The sequence below is a fragment of the Crassostrea angulata genome, chromosome 3 (genome assembly GCF_025612915.1).
Source record: "Crassostrea angulata isolate pt1a10 chromosome 3, ASM2561291v2, whole genome shotgun sequence".
NCBI lineage: Eukaryota > Metazoa > Mollusca > Bivalvia > Ostreida > Ostreidae > Magallana > Magallana angulata.
The window spans coordinates 1,773,456-1,790,907 of NC_069113.1; the positions used below are offsets into that span (position 1 = coordinate 1,773,456).

General features: G+C 34.9%; 2 protein-coding genes across 2 annotated transcripts; one reads left to right on the forward strand and one right to left on the reverse strand.

The window, feature by feature from the left end:
* The first annotated feature begins 543 nt into the window (after positions 1 to 543).
* LOC128178764 (uncharacterized) lies at positions 544 to 7,288 on the forward strand. The gene is made up of 3 exons (XM_052846083.1): positions 544 to 587; positions 1,931 to 3,249; positions 6,242 to 7,288. Exons 2-3 carry the CDS (start codon positions 1,943 to 1,945, stop codon positions 6,888 to 6,890), a joined length of 1,956 nt encoding a protein of 651 aa, XP_052702043.1. The 5' UTR covers positions 544 to 587; positions 1,931 to 1,942; the 3' UTR covers positions 6,891 to 7,288.
* Positions 7,289 to 7,752: 464 nt separating this feature from the next.
* LOC128178765 (DNA-directed RNA polymerase II subunit RPB9-like) lies at positions 7,753 to 12,020 on the reverse strand. Its single transcript, XM_052846084.1, has 5 exons — positions 11,798 to 12,020; positions 9,101 to 9,155; positions 8,708 to 8,781; positions 8,316 to 8,442; positions 7,753 to 8,015 (listed from the first exon to the last, which is right to left on the reverse strand). The coding sequence occupies exons 1-5, from the start codon at positions 11,860 to 11,862 to the stop codon at positions 7,953 to 7,955; spliced, it is 384 nt and encodes a 127-aa protein (XP_052702044.1). The 5' UTR covers positions 11,863 to 12,020; the 3' UTR covers positions 7,753 to 7,952.
* Between the last annotated feature and the right edge of the window lie 5,432 nt (positions 12,021 to 17,452).

Genomic DNA, 17,452 nt, shown 5'->3' on the forward strand with positions numbered 1-17,452 from the left:
AATTTGAATGCTATAAAATAGATTTTTTGAATTTAAAAAAAAAAAAAACAACAACAAAATGTTGGCATAAATATGAACGATATTTTAATTCTGTACCGGTGAATTTTAAAATTGTATAGTGCAATACTGCGTGCTAAGATCATAGGGGCCCGGGTGGTTGTCGGATTCTTGTGTTGGGGAACAAGTAATAATTAGGAGAATAAATAATAATTATAGTGCTACACTATCCGACAACCGAGCCCCTTGGATTACTGGTCGACAGACGACAAAAATTTAATTAATTTGAAAAAAAATGAATTGGTGTCGACAAGTAGAGATTTACATCACAGCATATCATATAGATTTAATGGGGGTAAAATTTCTTTACAAGAATTTCTAATGCAGTGAAATAATTATAACGTATAATTATGTGCATATTTATATATACATACTATATTTAAACTCTCTCTCTCTCTCTCTCTCTCTCTCTCTCTCTCTCTCTCTCCTCAGAAGCGCGCACATGTGATCTCATCGACCAATCAAAACATATCACGTGATAAACATTTGACAGACGAACACGTGTTTCCTTGGGATGCGAGGGGAAACGGGTACGTATTGACCGACAGTAAGACTGTCTCCTAGTTAAGAATTATTTGAACTCGTATAAAGAAGATAGATTTTTTTAACCATAATAATTGCGAACCCACCCACCCCCCCCAAAAAAGCACACATGCACATGATGGGTCCCCACCCCCACAAAAACAAGAATAATATCGATCAATCATATGCATCAATCGCATTCAGTCGATGAATCGATCAGAGAATGAGAGATAAGACACAATACTCTTAGATGTTCGTTTAGGGTTGATATTTGGACTGATGGAAACGTTATATCGGTCCAAATTAAAATATCAAGCCAAGCTGAATACTGTATTATATATACTAGTATTGTAGCAGGTACGTAAAAATTGTGATTTTAATTAAAATCAAGTACATGTAATGAAGTTTTTAGGTAATTCATCTCCGCCCAAGGAATGAAGACTATGAGCCATGACTAAAAAAAAAAACCATGTACTAAGTAATTCATCTCCGCCCAAGGAATAAAGAAACACTTTTAATCTATGAGTCATGACTTTTAAAAAAACATGTAATTCATATTCACACATGCAAAATTCATTATTCTACATTAAAAAAATTGTTAAAAGATTTCAGGCCGGTGAAAAAAAATTCCGAAAATTGAAAAACATGCGATATGTCCTTTAACAGGGTGTGCTTTTTAGGAATGCCATGTAGGAGAAACAGTCCAACTGGTTAAATGGGTCAGATTGAATATTTACATCCTTAGAACATAAGATTCCATGGCATTGCGATTATAGAACAACACCCTGATATGGACACTAAACCCTGGCTTTGTGTATTGAAATACTCTCAACAAATTGTAAAATGTTTTCCTTTTCTGGTTGATTAAAAAAGTAAAATTCTTTGGTACAGGTGCCTGTTCAGTCCCTCATAATTGGCTGACAAATAATTCTTCTGTGGATGTTTTTGCACCCAAGCCTGAATCAATGATGGAGCTAAAACAAAAAATAATACACCCTCTGCTGTGTTTATTTTTATCTAGTCTGTCCCAAGATATTGATGCAGCACATTTGGACGATTTTTAATTAAAAAAAAAATATACCAACCTGTGAAAGAAGTGCAATTAAAATCGGTGAAAGGAAAAATTTTCAAGATATATTCATATACAATGTGGTATTCAATTTATCTCTTTGACTGAAAGTTTTATTGAAGATGAATTGGAAACAACTTGAATATGAATATATCTTGTTGGCTATGAAAAAGTAATAAATTTATTAATATTTAAAATCAGTTTTATACAAACTTGTTTTTTAGTGCTGTGAATTTTTGTACACTGCTACTCAAATGTAATGTTCTTGCATATATATTTAAGAAAAGAGAGACCATGCAGCCTTTTACAGAGAACATTGACAAGCTGAGAGGTAAACAGGAAAGTCTTGCATTCTGGCAGAGACGTCGTCGATTCCTGGCCGTCCACTGGAACAAGTTCCCGGTGGAGGAGCTCAATAACCTGTCCTACTGCTACAGTAGTGTGATGGTCTACAGCTGCCGGTACTCTCCCGAGATCATGAACAGGCTCTACGACTTAGCGATGGAGGTGGCCAGTCATCAGCAGAAAGAAGGCAAGAGAAATGCCAGGTGTCCGCAGGAAATCCAGGAGAAATGGGAGCTAGCTATGACCGAACCAGACACTTTTGGGAGGATTATGTTGAACACTGGAGAGGATCCAACAATAGAATGGACAGAAAATGAAGAGGAGGATGATGGTGGCCAAAAGTCAACAGATGTTGAGAGGAAAGGCCAAATATGCTGTTCTGTGCAAAGTACACCACATACAGTGTCAAATGTGGAACTGAAGACTCAGATTGGCAAAGCTCCCAATAAAATTCAGCAGTTCCCTGCAAAAGCTGATCCATGCTTGCAGAGAAATCATGAAGAGAATCTGCTTATCAATCTAAATGAAAGTGTAACATTTGTGTCGACTGATCCTTTGAAATTGAAGATTGACACACAAACCAACCCTCTCATGAGAACCATGGTACAGCAAAAAAATGCTTGGCAACAGAATACTGGTGTATATGAAAGAAGTCCACAAGACAACAATTATAACAAGGAAACCTTATCTACAAAAACAAATTCTCCACATCAAAGAGTAACGCCCAGTGGAAAGAATAAGTTGAAAACTCCGGTGTTATATCATTCTCCCCAAGCCTACCAAATGCATTGTGATCTGCCCAAACAAAAATGTACAGTGAACACTGCAAGCTTCCTAAACAGACACTGTATGGTGGAACGGTCACCTGATAGAAGCTTAATCTGGCATCCACTGATTCAGACAGGAGTGAAAGAGAAGATACAGGCAAAGGAACCTCTAGGAGTAGATGGAATGTACAAATGCATTGACAAAAAACCAACTGGGTCATTTACTGGTATACAAAATAAGGCAGAGAGACCACATCCTTCAACCCCTGTAACTGCATCCAGTAAAATACAGCAAGCAGATTTGGGGAGAAAGGAGAAAGTGGTGACATTTAGAACACAACCCACTCTTAATAAAAGCTCTGGTAAGAAAGTGTGTGTGAAAAAAGAGTGTGTCGATGGTGTTGTAAAGGCACCTAATGCATTGACAAAAAAGGGTTCCTCGTTTGAAAACACGAAGTTCAGAGAGTTTCACCAAAAGAGAAATCATTCATTACCGTATATACTCGCTTATAAGTCGGTATTTTGGGAGTAGAAAATTAAGTGCAAAGTAGGGGTCCGACTTATAGGCGTGACATACTTTCAGGTTCTTTTTTCAGAGCAGAAATTTCTTGGATTTTAGACTCCATAACAAGTCACGTGTTATATATGGACTTTTCTTACAGTTTTATATAAATATATTTACACACACACAAACACATTTTGAAATAACATGATAAGTAAACAAATACATTTTATTTTGTTTATTGATTATTTTTTTTCGTATTTACCGGGGAATTGGACAACGGTATCTGCACTTAAGTGGATTATGATGCATCTGTAAGTTAAAAATCACGTTTGGACTCATAACAGTCAGGTATTTTACTTTCAGGGTATAAATCTCTTAGTTTGTGAAATTTGGACGCCATTAAAGATCACGTGTTTAATATATGGACTACGATCCCGACTTCATAGTTCGATTTAATCAGATGAGTTAATATTAAGTATATGCAAATAAAAATGCAATACAGTATTTTATTTTTGAATGTTATTGTATGTCGTTTTTACAAGGTATCTAACAATAGTCAATTGTCTCCAGCTCAATGGTAAACGGTATACGTGTCTGCAAAAACAACACACGCATCGGCAGATATATTTAAATATGCCCCAGGCACTAGTTCATTCATTGGAAAGGGGTTAATTCAAAGGCATTGCGATCTTGTTAGCGACAACAGTATTTTAAGATATAATGAGGGGCTATATGATTATGTAATATAACGGTACACTGCATCAACTACCGACACATAATTATTATTTATAGAGCTTGGACATTGAGTACCTCCTAATTAGTTTTGTAATTAGCGTTGACAACGAGTACCTCCCAATTATTTTTATAGCAAGCGTGGACAATGAGCATCTCATAATTATTAATTTTAACATAAATTCACGAAAAAAATTAGTTCGTTATCAAACAGTCATCATGCCCAAGAGACAAAGAAACGCTTACGATTCCAACTTTAAGCTTAAAGTTGTGTCGTATGCAGAACAACATAGCAACGCTGCTGCAGAACGAGAGTATGGGGTCAACGAGAAGCTGGTCAGAGATTGGCGAAAGAAGAAGACGGAACTCCTCTCCTTAGATCGTCCCCTGAAGAAGATGAGACGGAACCCATCCCCTCTAGAGGCGCTTGAGAAAGACCTGTTGAACTGGGTGACAGAATTGCGTCAGCAGGGATACATTGTGACACGCGGTGCCATCAGAGTGCAAGCCCTGCAAAGAGTGAAAGAAGACAAGACCATCGCCCACAAGGACTTCAAGACATCGGCTGGATGGTGTACCCGCTTTATGAATCGACATGGCCTCGCCATTCGTCAGAGGACCCACATCGCCCAGAAACTTCCAACCGATGTCGAGAAGAAAGTGGAGAATTTCCATCGTTTCGTGTTGAAGCACCGCAGACTCCATAACTTCCCCCTTGCAGCCATCGGAAACATGGACGAGACGCCGATTTCATTTGACTTACCATCAAACCGGACTGTTCATTTTAAAGGTGAAAAAACAGTGTCAGTGAAAACAACAGGAGCAGAGAAATCATATATGACTGTGGTGTTAAGTTGTATGGCCGACGGAACGAAATTAAAGCCGATGGTGGTGTTTAAACGGAAGACTATGCCAAAGGAGAAACTTCCAGCCGGAGTGTTAGTGTATGTGAATGAAAAAGGGTGGATGAACGAAGATCTGTGTAACGTGTGGCTGGAGAAAGTGTGGTCGACCCGTCCCGGCGCCCTGATTAACAGAAAGAGTCTGCTTGTGTGGGACATGTTCCGCGGACACCTAGGGGATAAAGTGAAAAAAACTCTGAAATCCATGAAGGTGACTCAAGCTGTGATTCCCGGGGGTTGCACTTCAGTTTTACAGCCACTGGATGTGTCCCTGAACAAGCCGTTCAAGACAAAGATGCGCGAGCTGTGGACTAACTGGATGATAAACGGAGAGAAGGAATTTACAGCAGGAGGAAATCTGAAGAGGCCGAGTTACAGTGTGATCGTCGGTTGGATAAAAGAAGCCTGGGACTCAGTGTCTACGGATATTGTATGCCATTCTTTTAAGAAGTGTGGAATAAGCAACAACATGGACGGATCTGAGGACGATGCCCTTTACAGTGATTTAGTGTCAGGACCTGATTCTGCCGATAGTGAATCCGAAACCATGGTGCCCGAGGAACCGGCGAATATGGATAGTGATGACGATTTCTACGATGACATTCCCTTATCTGAGTTGCAGATGAAGCTTCTCTTCGAAGACAACGGCGATGAAGAATTCCTAGGATTCACCCCAGAGGATATCCGCGAGTGAGCTAGTGAACAATTAAAATGTGAATGTGACTGTGAACTCTTTAATACAAATGTAGAATTATTTGTTCGTATTGATTACGCTATGCATATGAAATAATATTTGTTGTTATTTATGTTTCTTGAATAAACATGAGTTGATATATTGGATTGTCTTCGTTCTTCATTTACCGGTAGTAGAATATTTATATTGATCGAGATCGGTGTACTTAATTTTTTTCACGTCAGGAAGGATAACTCAAGATAAGAATTTAATGTGAAAGTAGAACAAGTTAACAAGTTTATTAAGAGTATTATATGAAATATCCGTACTGAAAGAGAAAAATAAGAGAAAATTAGATATTAATGGTAACATATCATAATTTTATTGACATTAATCTTTGTCCTAAAAAATATTATGAAAGAAAAACGTAATTATTGTAAAATGTGGTATCTGTATTGAAAGAATCTGTAAACTATTTATCTTAGGGAATTATGAAAAAAAAATTAAGAATTTGATGAAAAAATATCGCAAATTTAGGAAAATTCTCTAGACCGATTATCCTGAAAAAGTTACCCGACTTATAAGCGGGTCAATGGCAAATCCTCCAAAATAATACTGAAAAAAGACACCCGACTTATAGGCGAGCCGTACTTATAGGCGAGTATATACGGTACATGTGCTCAACAATCAACACTCAACACCACAGACTCAATTTCAAAGCAGATTTTATCACAATGAATATGTGACACTAAGGCAAAGAGATCAAAGCAAATTAAGTGCAGCATCAAAGCCACATCCAAAGGCTCTTCAAGGTGAAATGTGCAGGAAAGGACTTCTTAGTGATAGAGGCCATTCAGAATCTCGGGCTAGAGAAAAAGATCTGAAATTGAAGCAAGCAAAATGTGCTTCAAAAGACTTTGTAGAGGAAGTACCCAGAAAAAAGTCATACACCATCACACAGGAAAATACCTCCAGACGACCCCATTCTCAGGGAGGAAGAATGACCAGAGTGGTTTATCCCTCTGTAAAATCACAACCTACTATCGGAGGCAAGGCGGAACACTCCATCAAACCAGCAACAGGCAAGAGTTCCATCCCATCCTCTTGCGCAAACCAAGGTCACTATAACAAAGGTCTGGAACCAGGTGTGAAACAGGGGAAAGCAGACCAAAGTTACTGCAAAAGTCTGGAACTGGGTGTGATGCGAAGACAAGCAGACACGGGAGCCAAACCTTCTCAAGGGCCTGAGGAAGGGAAACCAAACAGATTTCTCCTGAAGACTTTCCTCCACAACCTGCTGAAAAAAGCCAGAAATTAGTTTGATTAGTGTTCAGTTTATGTTGTAAACAGAGGAATTGATTTTGAACTTTGTTTTGAACTGTCAGCTAACAGACTTCTAGGATCCCATATCTTGGAACTTTTTATTTGTTAAAATATGCCAGATTAATAGTGTTAAAGATTTCTGTTTTATTTTTTAAAAGCCAAGTATATAGCTTGTGATAAATCATTTTATATCATTTTATATCCTTCTCTGAAAATTGTTAACAGTTTATATTGATTTGTATAAATTTATAATTATTATTGGCTGTTTATTTTAACCACAAGAAGGTACTCTTGTGTTTATGAATGCAGAAACATGCAAACTGAAATAAAGTTTTATTTTTCAATGATTGTTAAACATCTTATAAGGATTTGTTGATCAAATGTGGCTTGGATTAAAGTTCGATTTTTCAAGACATACTAGTATGTGTATTTGATGTCAGAGAGTTTAGCTTTACATAATGCTTCATGGCCTCTGTCTATACCCAAACATCTAGGCCACTACCTCAGGGGTGGTTTTGGGAGCAGTCACTTTATGCTCTTGCATTTTGCCAGCAAGGTATCAAAGAGAAAAAACAAATTTTAAAATGTGCCAAGGAAGCTTTGGGGTTATTGATAAATGTATCAATTTTCTATGAGGCACCTCATGCATTTAATATAAAGTGTTCTAACACAGAGCTTTCAAATTATAATTTTGTACTTTTTTTTTTTTTTTTTTTTTTTATAATAATGATTTTATTTGAAATTACATACAAATTGCTTGAGGTAATACCTCCGCAGAGGCCCTCTTTGTATACCTTACCTGGGGTGCCAGTTTTTGTACTTGTTAAAATATAACAACTCCTTTTCTGACAAGTATGAACTATTACAAGTATATATTTATTAAAACAATAAGACATTACAAGAATTGTCAAGAATTTTTGGAATGCCATAAGAGTCATTTTGCTCTTCTGGGGTCTGCATCCTGAATTCTTTAAGGTAATGAAGCCTGCACTAGTGATTCAATGGTATTTTCAATGGGTATGTTACTGTGTGTTGGAAAAGGTGATAAACGAATTGTCTACTCGGTCCAGCGATGCACACACTGGGGGTTGGTGCAAACATAGTAGAGTCGCATGCCTTCCTGTAAAAAAACATCAACTTGAATAAAGAATCTGTGCAAGCACCTGTTGGCAGCAGATACTATAGATTCCTTATTACATGAGTACTTAATTCTGCAAATAAACAGTTATCCACGAAAACATGAAATTGTGAATGCCAAAATTTTATCATAGTCTCGTGTAGTTTAATACATATGGGCAAAAATTAAAAGTGAGATTTTAAAATTCGCGAGACAGGCTTCTCACGATTTTACGCGGATATTGATTCCTCGTGTTTAATTAGGATTTTACAGTAGCTCTCCCAGACAGAAGAGACTACGTACCTCTGCCTTGGTGCTGTGAGACTGAAAGAAGACGGATTCTTTGTGGGCACACTTGGGACAAGGGTGGTCCTCTGTTCGGGGCAGGGTTGGGTCGGCTATCACGTCCCCAATAATCTGTGTCAGCTCACTAAAAGAATATTGCATTCCACTGAACATGAAATAAGAAAATATACTTCAATGTGAACTAAGAGTTTTACCTCCAAAATTGTAATCCTCTTTCCACTAAAAAGAACTGATCAAGGCAAAGAAATCATACCATGAACTTGAGAGTAAATATTTTGAGTATATTAACTGAAACATGAACAATTGTTATCATTGTTTCAAGTGTGAATTGTCTATTCTGAATGAAAAACATGACAAATTAGGTGGAAAATATAAGCTGTCCAACTTACTCGACTTCATGGGTGATCTTGTTTACATAGATGCAGGGATTGGTTGCCTCCTCTTGGTAATCACAGTTTCGGCACTTAAATATTATTAAAATTTAACCAATATTACGCTTTTTATTTTCAGAGTCAATACATAAATATTAAAACACAATTATTTTATTTTTATCTTGGGCTTATACAAATGTAAACATTTCCGGAGGTTTGAATTGGAAATATGATGACAAAGAAGATGTACAAAATGTACTTTGAAAACTACATTTTATGATTAAAGTGAAAACAAATGATAATTGATATTCTATGAAGTTCTTATTTAGTATGCTCCATGTATTATAAATTAACAATATTCCTGCAAGTCACTTGGCATGTATATTTCTCAGTAAATTCTCAAATACTTACAGCATATAACAACAGTTTGTTTTCTTTGTCTTCTTTTGGATACAACATATTGTTACTGAAAAAAAAATTAGGGATTCATTAGTTTTACAAACCTGTAAATGCAGCATTAACAAAAGTTTAATTGATTATGATGATAAACTTGTATCTGGTTTATCACCCTATCCTCCTGTTCACCTGCGTCAGTTTGCCCAGAGTCTGTTCGCCATTATTATAGTTCACCCTATACCTTGTTCACTCCATACCGGTATCCATGTCAGCTCTGGTCTTAGGAAACACTGCGAACTTTGATCCTTTATATGCAGTTCTATTGTTTATTTAATTCTGTATTTACACAGAGAAATCTTAAAGATCTGTTTAAATATATGACGAGCAGAACTTGGGCGAACAAATTTTAGGGAAAACAGACTTCAGGCAAATGCAAATTAGGGTGAACGAACATGCATTTTGATAAACTGCTCTAAAAAAAATTGGGATGAAATGCAGGCTGGACAATTCACCAATTTATTATTTTGACTAAAAAAACGGCACTTTATTTATTTTACAAAGATTGAAAAACAAGTTCTACAATGTATATTAATATCTCTAGTTGGCACAGATGTCAATGTACGGGAGTCATTGTTTATTCATTATATCGGTGATCGACGGAGCAACTTTTTGAGGATGAGCAAGACTAAATTCATGAATTTTGACTGCGATAAGATATTCAGGCCATTCAAGTAATGTTAATCTATAAATTTTTAAACATGAATAATTAAATGTCAACTTTTAAACTGTATAATGAGTAAACTGCCCAGACTCCCGCATGTTTTGTTTAACCAAAAAAAAGAAAATGCCCCAGCAGTGGCCCTTCACTTTAATGGAGGCTTGATATATTTTCTTGAGTTTTACACTAATATAGGAATGTATGTTCATTTGCACTAAAATACATTCGCCCTTGGCACAAATCGCCCTAGTTTCCATTCCCCCTAGGTTTCTTCGCCCTTGATTCCGTTCGCCTTATTATAATACAGAATTAATGTAATTGTATTTTTTTGCATTCTGACCATTATAAACATTATGAAGAAATATATGATTATATAAAACAGCACCATTATAGCACCTTTAAATAATAATAACCAACTGACTGACCTGATAAAGACAAGACGACATTGCAAATTAATTATTTAATTATGGTTTACAGTGAACAAATACAGTTTCATGTTCCATCCCCGTATATATCTCATTTACAGATTAAAGGATTGTGTTGTGCTTGGTTATACAAATTCTTCAAAGATAGAATAGGTACTCATCCGCTGAACTGAACTGCATCTGCTGCTCAGCTTCTAAATTGGCGAATTAATGTCTCAATTTCTTTGTTTAAAAACATCAAGCGAATCATTTTTAAAAAACAACAAGACAGTAATTTATAATTTACAGCATAAATATTTAATAATTAAATTAAACCAATTACATCTTTTTTAAGAAAAAAAATGGAAGAAAAAGTTATTGGAAGTAAAGCAAGTTTAACTAAATATAAAAGTAAAAATTAATTTATCATTAATTTCACAAAGTTAAGAGTAAATTGAAATAGATTTTTAGATGATGTGGTTTATTTTTGAGGTTAAGGTGGAGGGAACAAGGTTTAGGGCGAACGATAAATAGAGTGAACGGACTCTGGGTGAACGGACTCGGGCAGACAGGTAGATGGGGCAAATGAACAGGTTGGGACCAATCACCCAAACTGGATTTAATAGCCCGTTTGGGATATAATAGCCTAAATGGGATATAAATTTGAAGTGAAAAAATAAAAAAAATATATATTTTTTGAAATTTTTTGCATAAATCCGCATTAGAATAGATGAAAGGTAACAAGTTTTAGTAAACAACTTTTTCTATATAAACCTGTAGTGTTTTTGTATTAGGCATTATTGTTTTATAAATAACTACTGTTAATTTGTTTTATAATTGGTGCCCTAATTATGGTGCCCTAATTTTAGTGCCCTGATAGTGCAGTAGGCCCTAATACTGGAGCCTGCTGCCCTAACAGGTGCCCTAACGGCGTAGCAGGCCCTAATACTGGAGCCTGCTGCCCTAACAGGTGCCCTAACGGCGTAGCAGGCCCTAATACTGGAGCCTGCTGCCCTAATGGTGTAGCAGGCCTCGGTACCGGACCCTGCTGCCCTAACGCCCTAACATCATTATGTCTCTGGGCAGTGTATAAAAGGGGGAGAGAGAGAGAATGTGAGAGAGAGCCGAGAGCCAGAAGGAAGAGAGCTAGGAGAGAGAGCCATTTGGATGTACATTTACAACTTGTTCGTATAATACACTTGATTCAACAGAAACGTGTGTTCGTCTTTAATAGGTTCTTATAGTAAAACACAGAACCCACAAAAGTTTGTGACGCTGGAGCAAGGAGATCCCTTAGCGTTGACTCTGGGGGCCCTAAGAGAAAAACGTCGCAAACCGTATTATTACGGATATTGATCCCTCTGTTTATCCAAAACGTCTTGTGGATCAATCTTACAAACTATAGACATAGAGAAAAACTTTTTTTATATCCCGAACGGGCTATTATATCCCATTTGGGCGATTTGTCCCAACCTGATGAACCAGATACCCCGATATAGCTGACTATTCCCGACGCATAACGCTAGTCTAGAAAGTTATTCCTGACCGAAATTGAGATTTATATAAAACATTTAAACCAACAAAACGAACCATTCTTTACAAAACTTGATTCCCACAAAACCTGGACCATCGTCGTGTGTTTCGTATAAATCCATGTTGAACAGCTTTCTTGTTGGATGTCGCTTGTGCAATTGAAGAAAAATAAAAGTAAGTCTTGCGTAAATGTATTCGTTCAATGTGATTTATTCAACAAAAATCCAAAGACTAAAAACGTATCTTAAAATGTTATTCTGAATTAAGTGAGTATGACGTATTAAAAATGTGAAATCATCAAAGATTTGGGGATTTTTTGCTCTAAAAAAACCCCAACGAAATGATAAAAAAAAAATCGTTATGTTAGGATCGCTTTTTCACAGGGACATTTCAGCACCCGGATTTTTAATTCCAATTTATACACCCCCCCCCCCCCTGTTGTTTTTAAATACATAATCACGTACATAAATTATCAAGACAATACTTTTGTTTAATTAGACAATAATTTGTTACATACACGAACATCGCCCGAGCAGTTTAATTAGTCTTCAGTTAAGGATGACGTTTACTCAGAATGAAAAAAATTCCACTGATGATAATGAAAAACCAACTAGTGAGTGTTATAGACCTTTTATTGTAGTGTTATTTTTCATTTTCAAAAAAGTAGGTCAATGACCTACTTTTTTAGTTAATGTCCATTGTATATTTTTGGAAAATTAAAGGAAAATCACTGAAAATTTTATACTATGATTGAGATTTTCTTAATTGTGAAAATTATACAAATTGCTCAACACTTTTGAAAATGAAATACAATTTATGAATGGCAGTGACACTAAATACATACAAAGCATTAAGTTTTCCTTCACAATTTCTATAAATATTCCAGTCCGAATTTCCTCTATCACTTTTCAAACTCCTACCCATTTTTGATCCAATTTTACAAAAAATTGAATGATGATAATACAAAAACATTTATAGTATTAAACTACTTATATTGATCTTATTCTGTTGGCATATTATTTATATGAGGTCAATGATCAAAATTTTGAGATATGGTGTCTTTTCTCGTTTTTAAGCATATTTCAATATTTTTTAAATTCATGCCATACAGTATTTATAATGAATAAATGAGGTAAAACTACCAGAAAATATGCAAAATTTTATAGACTAAAATATAAAATCTTAGCTTTTAATATTAGAGTACTTCCAAAAATGTTTTAGCAGAAAACAAAATCTGCAACACATTGTATAAAAAATGTATCAAAATGGGTACCACTGACTTTCCTTACACTCCTTTCTTTTCATTTTTTATTGCTTATTTGTTCTCCCCCTCCCCCTCCCACCCCATCCCCCCAAACTTTCCATTTTTTTTCTACTCTGTTATTAATTTTTGTTTTGTTTTTATTACATGTTTTTTCTTTTCTTTCTCATTTTTTCCCTACATTACATATACTTTTTTATTTCCAACCTTAGCAATTAACCATTATTTTTCTATTTTTTTTATTTTCATTTTCCTATCATGAGCTATTTGTTTTGTTTATTTTTTTGCACTGTACCTCCTTCCAATACTATTTACAATATCAATCTATTATACAAAATTCCATGGCAATATATATGTATATATATATATATATTATATATAATTATATAATTACTCATATTATACCATGACTACAGGAGAGAACATAAATAGGCATTGTGCCTGCTGTTCAATCCAATTCAATGTATTTATATACTTGAATAAAATACTTATTAAAAAAAAAAAAAAAAAAAAAAAAAAAAATTTAGTCCGAATTTCCTCTGTTTGGCTAAAAGTCTATTTTTGTTTTGGCATAATTCCATAATAAAGTAGAAATATCGAATGTTATCTCAATAATAATTCATTTCACAGATACTTTTTGTGTTTAGAACAAATTTTACTCATGACATTGAACTTTATAACAATCCGTATGCGAGAACTCAAACCCTGAGTAAACGTCATCCTTAATCCCCCATAAAGGAAACCGTTAAATAATGAGTTCTTATTGCAATCTGGAGAACTAAATGATGAGTATCTAAAGAAATCGATAACGCGTTTTACATGTTATATGTATATAGATTGTAAATAAACGAAATAAATAATATGTCACCTATATTAATGAGTTTTTGTTTTCATTGCTGAAATGTCTCTAGAATTGACCATAATAGTCTAAAAGGTCTATACCAGACTTCTTATAACGAACATGGAAATTCTATCAACTATTGAAAATTATTTATAAAACTAAATTGATTTTTTTTTTTTAGCTCAAATCAAGTCCAAGCCTTTTAAATATCTGTTTGATTCATATATATAAAAAATACTACGAGATGAATTACAACACATTGAACAGTATGTCTTAGTAAATATATGAATTCCTGATCATAAAATAAATAATCCTAGCTAATAAGTCTAGCCCCCCCCCCCCCCCACTTTCAATTTGCTTCCGATGGCACTGACATGTATAATGTGTGGGGAGTGAATATTTCTACATGTACCTCCTTATCGCGGTGAGGCAATACATTATATTACATAATAATAATTGCTCAGGTATTTAATTGATTATCACTATAATTAAAAGGCAATCAGGGGATCTCGCATAAAGAAAATCAAATATGTAAGGCTAACGGTAAATGGAAATTGAAAAACTGAGAAGAAGTAGATTGATAACACTTTATAACAGGTCATTAATTCGTACTAAAATAAAAGTTGCTACAATTATTATAAAGATATTATTTATAAAATGAATATATTTCTGTATATTAAAATATGCATCAAAGTAGCATTTGAAAACTATTTAATATGTCCAAACCCTTTAAATATATAAAGTATTAAATTCATATATCTATAAAATTCATGCTTTCCGGAATATTTATGGTGTAAAATAGTATTTAAAAGTATTAAAAACTATCAAGTAGTATATTTATTATTTTCATAGGGTACGTTTTCTCCTGGAGAAAACGTACCCTAAAAATTGGGTACGTTTTCTCTTGGGTACGTTTTCTCCTGGGTACGTTTTCTCCTGACACCCCCCCCCCCCCCCCCCCGTCAATGGTAATAGTTTGTGAGTATTTATTATTGTTAAATAACGAATCATAAAACGGTTACCAAAAAGCTTCGCCAATACCTCAGGACTAAACTAAAACCATATAAACATGTAGAACCATTTTAACAATGTGACCTGGGCCTGTCTATTTCATCGTTAGCCACTATGGCTAACTGAAATCAACATAATTTGTCTGGCTTTTGAGCTAAGACTACGCAATCAGTGCATATATTTATCTATTTATTTTATTTATTTATTTTCTATAGACCAGTTAAGGATCCTCAAGGGGCAACATATTTCGCTTGAAACCAGCGTCATCTTTAACTTGTTTTGACGCAAGAAAAAGATAGATACGTCCTACTGAAAGTCCAAGGTCTTGTTACAATGGTTCTATTTATTTAGATCCATTTATCAGTGTTTATACTAGTTTTACAGGCACGTAGCGTCGGGCGGGGAAAAGGGAAAGGCAGGAGGCTTCATCTCCCACCTTTTCTCACAACAGACATTTTTCCTGAAATTTATGCATATAAAAATGATGTTTAAGGAGTTCCCCTCCATTTCAGTACCACTCCTGAGGTAGCTTGTAAAAAATTATGTCCAGACTATGACTGCAATATGTTAAAGGTATTCCTCTCCCGATTTTTTTTCTCTTTTATTTTTTTTTTTGGGGGGGGGGGGGAGATAAGAAAATTTGATAACGTTACATTCTTGCAGCTATGTCCAGACTACATAAATTTACAGTACACTCACCCAAAACAAATGATTCTCAGTGGACGTTATATTTAGTTCACACAACTAACTTCCATCTATTTCAAAAAAAAAATTTATAAGATAAAGTTGAAACATGATAACATTTATGAAAAAAATTCATTATGTAATTTACGTTCTTTAAAAAGATGCATTGACATTTTTTCAGGTTAAATTCAGGGGCTTCGGAAGGTACTTTGTATTTATTGGGGCGGCGAAGTTGGTCGATAACGGGGGGGGGGGGGGGGGGGGGGGGGGTTGTTGAACCGAATTTGACTTCAAATGAAAATGTTATATTGCATTTCGTTGTCTTTTATTTTATGGCACTGTAAGAAACAATTCAAAGCAAAATCGTTGTTCTTTATGTTTGTTTACGTTTGACGACATACATTTAATTAAAATTATTCTCTTTTGAGGAGTGGACAGGCATAGCCTACATGGGTGTAGGCTATGCCTGTCCACTTCTCAAAAGATGATAGTCTGTGGCGGATAGTTACCGTCCTTTTGACGAGATTAATTTCACAAAGTCGTAATTTTCTGTTACTGTACGATCTTATAATCAAAATAAATTTCGAAAAGGGTTTAAAATGATCCGGTCCTGCAAATTCACGGAGATGCTACAGCTGTTTTGAAACTCTCTGCAAGAGAATTTGAATCAGCACGGGATTCACGGTTATCCATTTTTGGAAGTATGGTGGCATAGATCTGCCACTACTTGTCAGATAATTATGTCGACTTGTCAGATCTTGATGTCGACTTGTCAGATAATTATGTCGACTTGTCAGATAATTATGTCGACTTGTCAGATAATTATGTTGACCTGTCACTTATCCACGTGTTAAAAAAATTGAACACTATAACCTTTCCACGCACAATTTGTGCCATCAAGTTGAAATAATATTTTCTGACAAGTCGACATAAGGATCTGACAAGTCGACATTAGCATCTTTTAAGTCGACATAATTATTTGACAAGTCGACATAATTATTTGACTAGACGACATAACATCTAACAATTCAACATCATTATTTGACCAGTCGACTTATAATACAAATGATAATTTTCTTAAGTCAGATAATTATGTTAACTTGTCAGATCATTATGTCGACTTGTCAGATATTATGATGACAACTTAATGGCAGTTAGTGGCACTAACACGCTTTAACAACAAAATATATTGAGTTTCTAGTCAATATGGTTATTTTCTGACAAGTCAACATAAAGATCTGACAAGTTGACATAAATATCTGACAAGTCGACATAATCATCTGACAAGTCGACATAACTATCTGAAAAGTGGTGGCAGATCTATGCCACCATACAACAGAGACATAAGTTTAATCAAAATTGATGTTTATTATGGTGGCATATATCTGCCACCACTTGTCAGATAATTATGTCGACTTGTCAGATGATTATGTCGACTTGTCAGATGATTATATCGACTTGTCATATATTAATGTCAACTTCTCAGATCTTTATGTTAACATGTCAGAAAATAACCATATTGACTAGAAAATCAATATTTTGATGTTAAAGCTTGTTAGTGCCACTAACTGCCATTTACTTGGCATCATAATATCTGACAGGTCGACATAAAGATCTGACAAGTTAACATAATTATTTGACAAGCCGACATAAAGATCTGACAAGTTAACATAATTATCTGACAGAAAAAATATTGTGGCCACTAGTTTAAAGAAAATTATCATTCATATTATAAGTCGACTTGTCAGATAATGATATTGACTTGTCAGATGTTATGTCGTCTTGTCAAATAATTATGTCGACTTGTCAAATAATTATATCGACTCAAAAGATGATTATGTCGACTTGTCAGATCCTTATGTCGACTTGTCAGAAAATATTATTTCGAATGGATGGCACAAATTTGGCGTGGAAA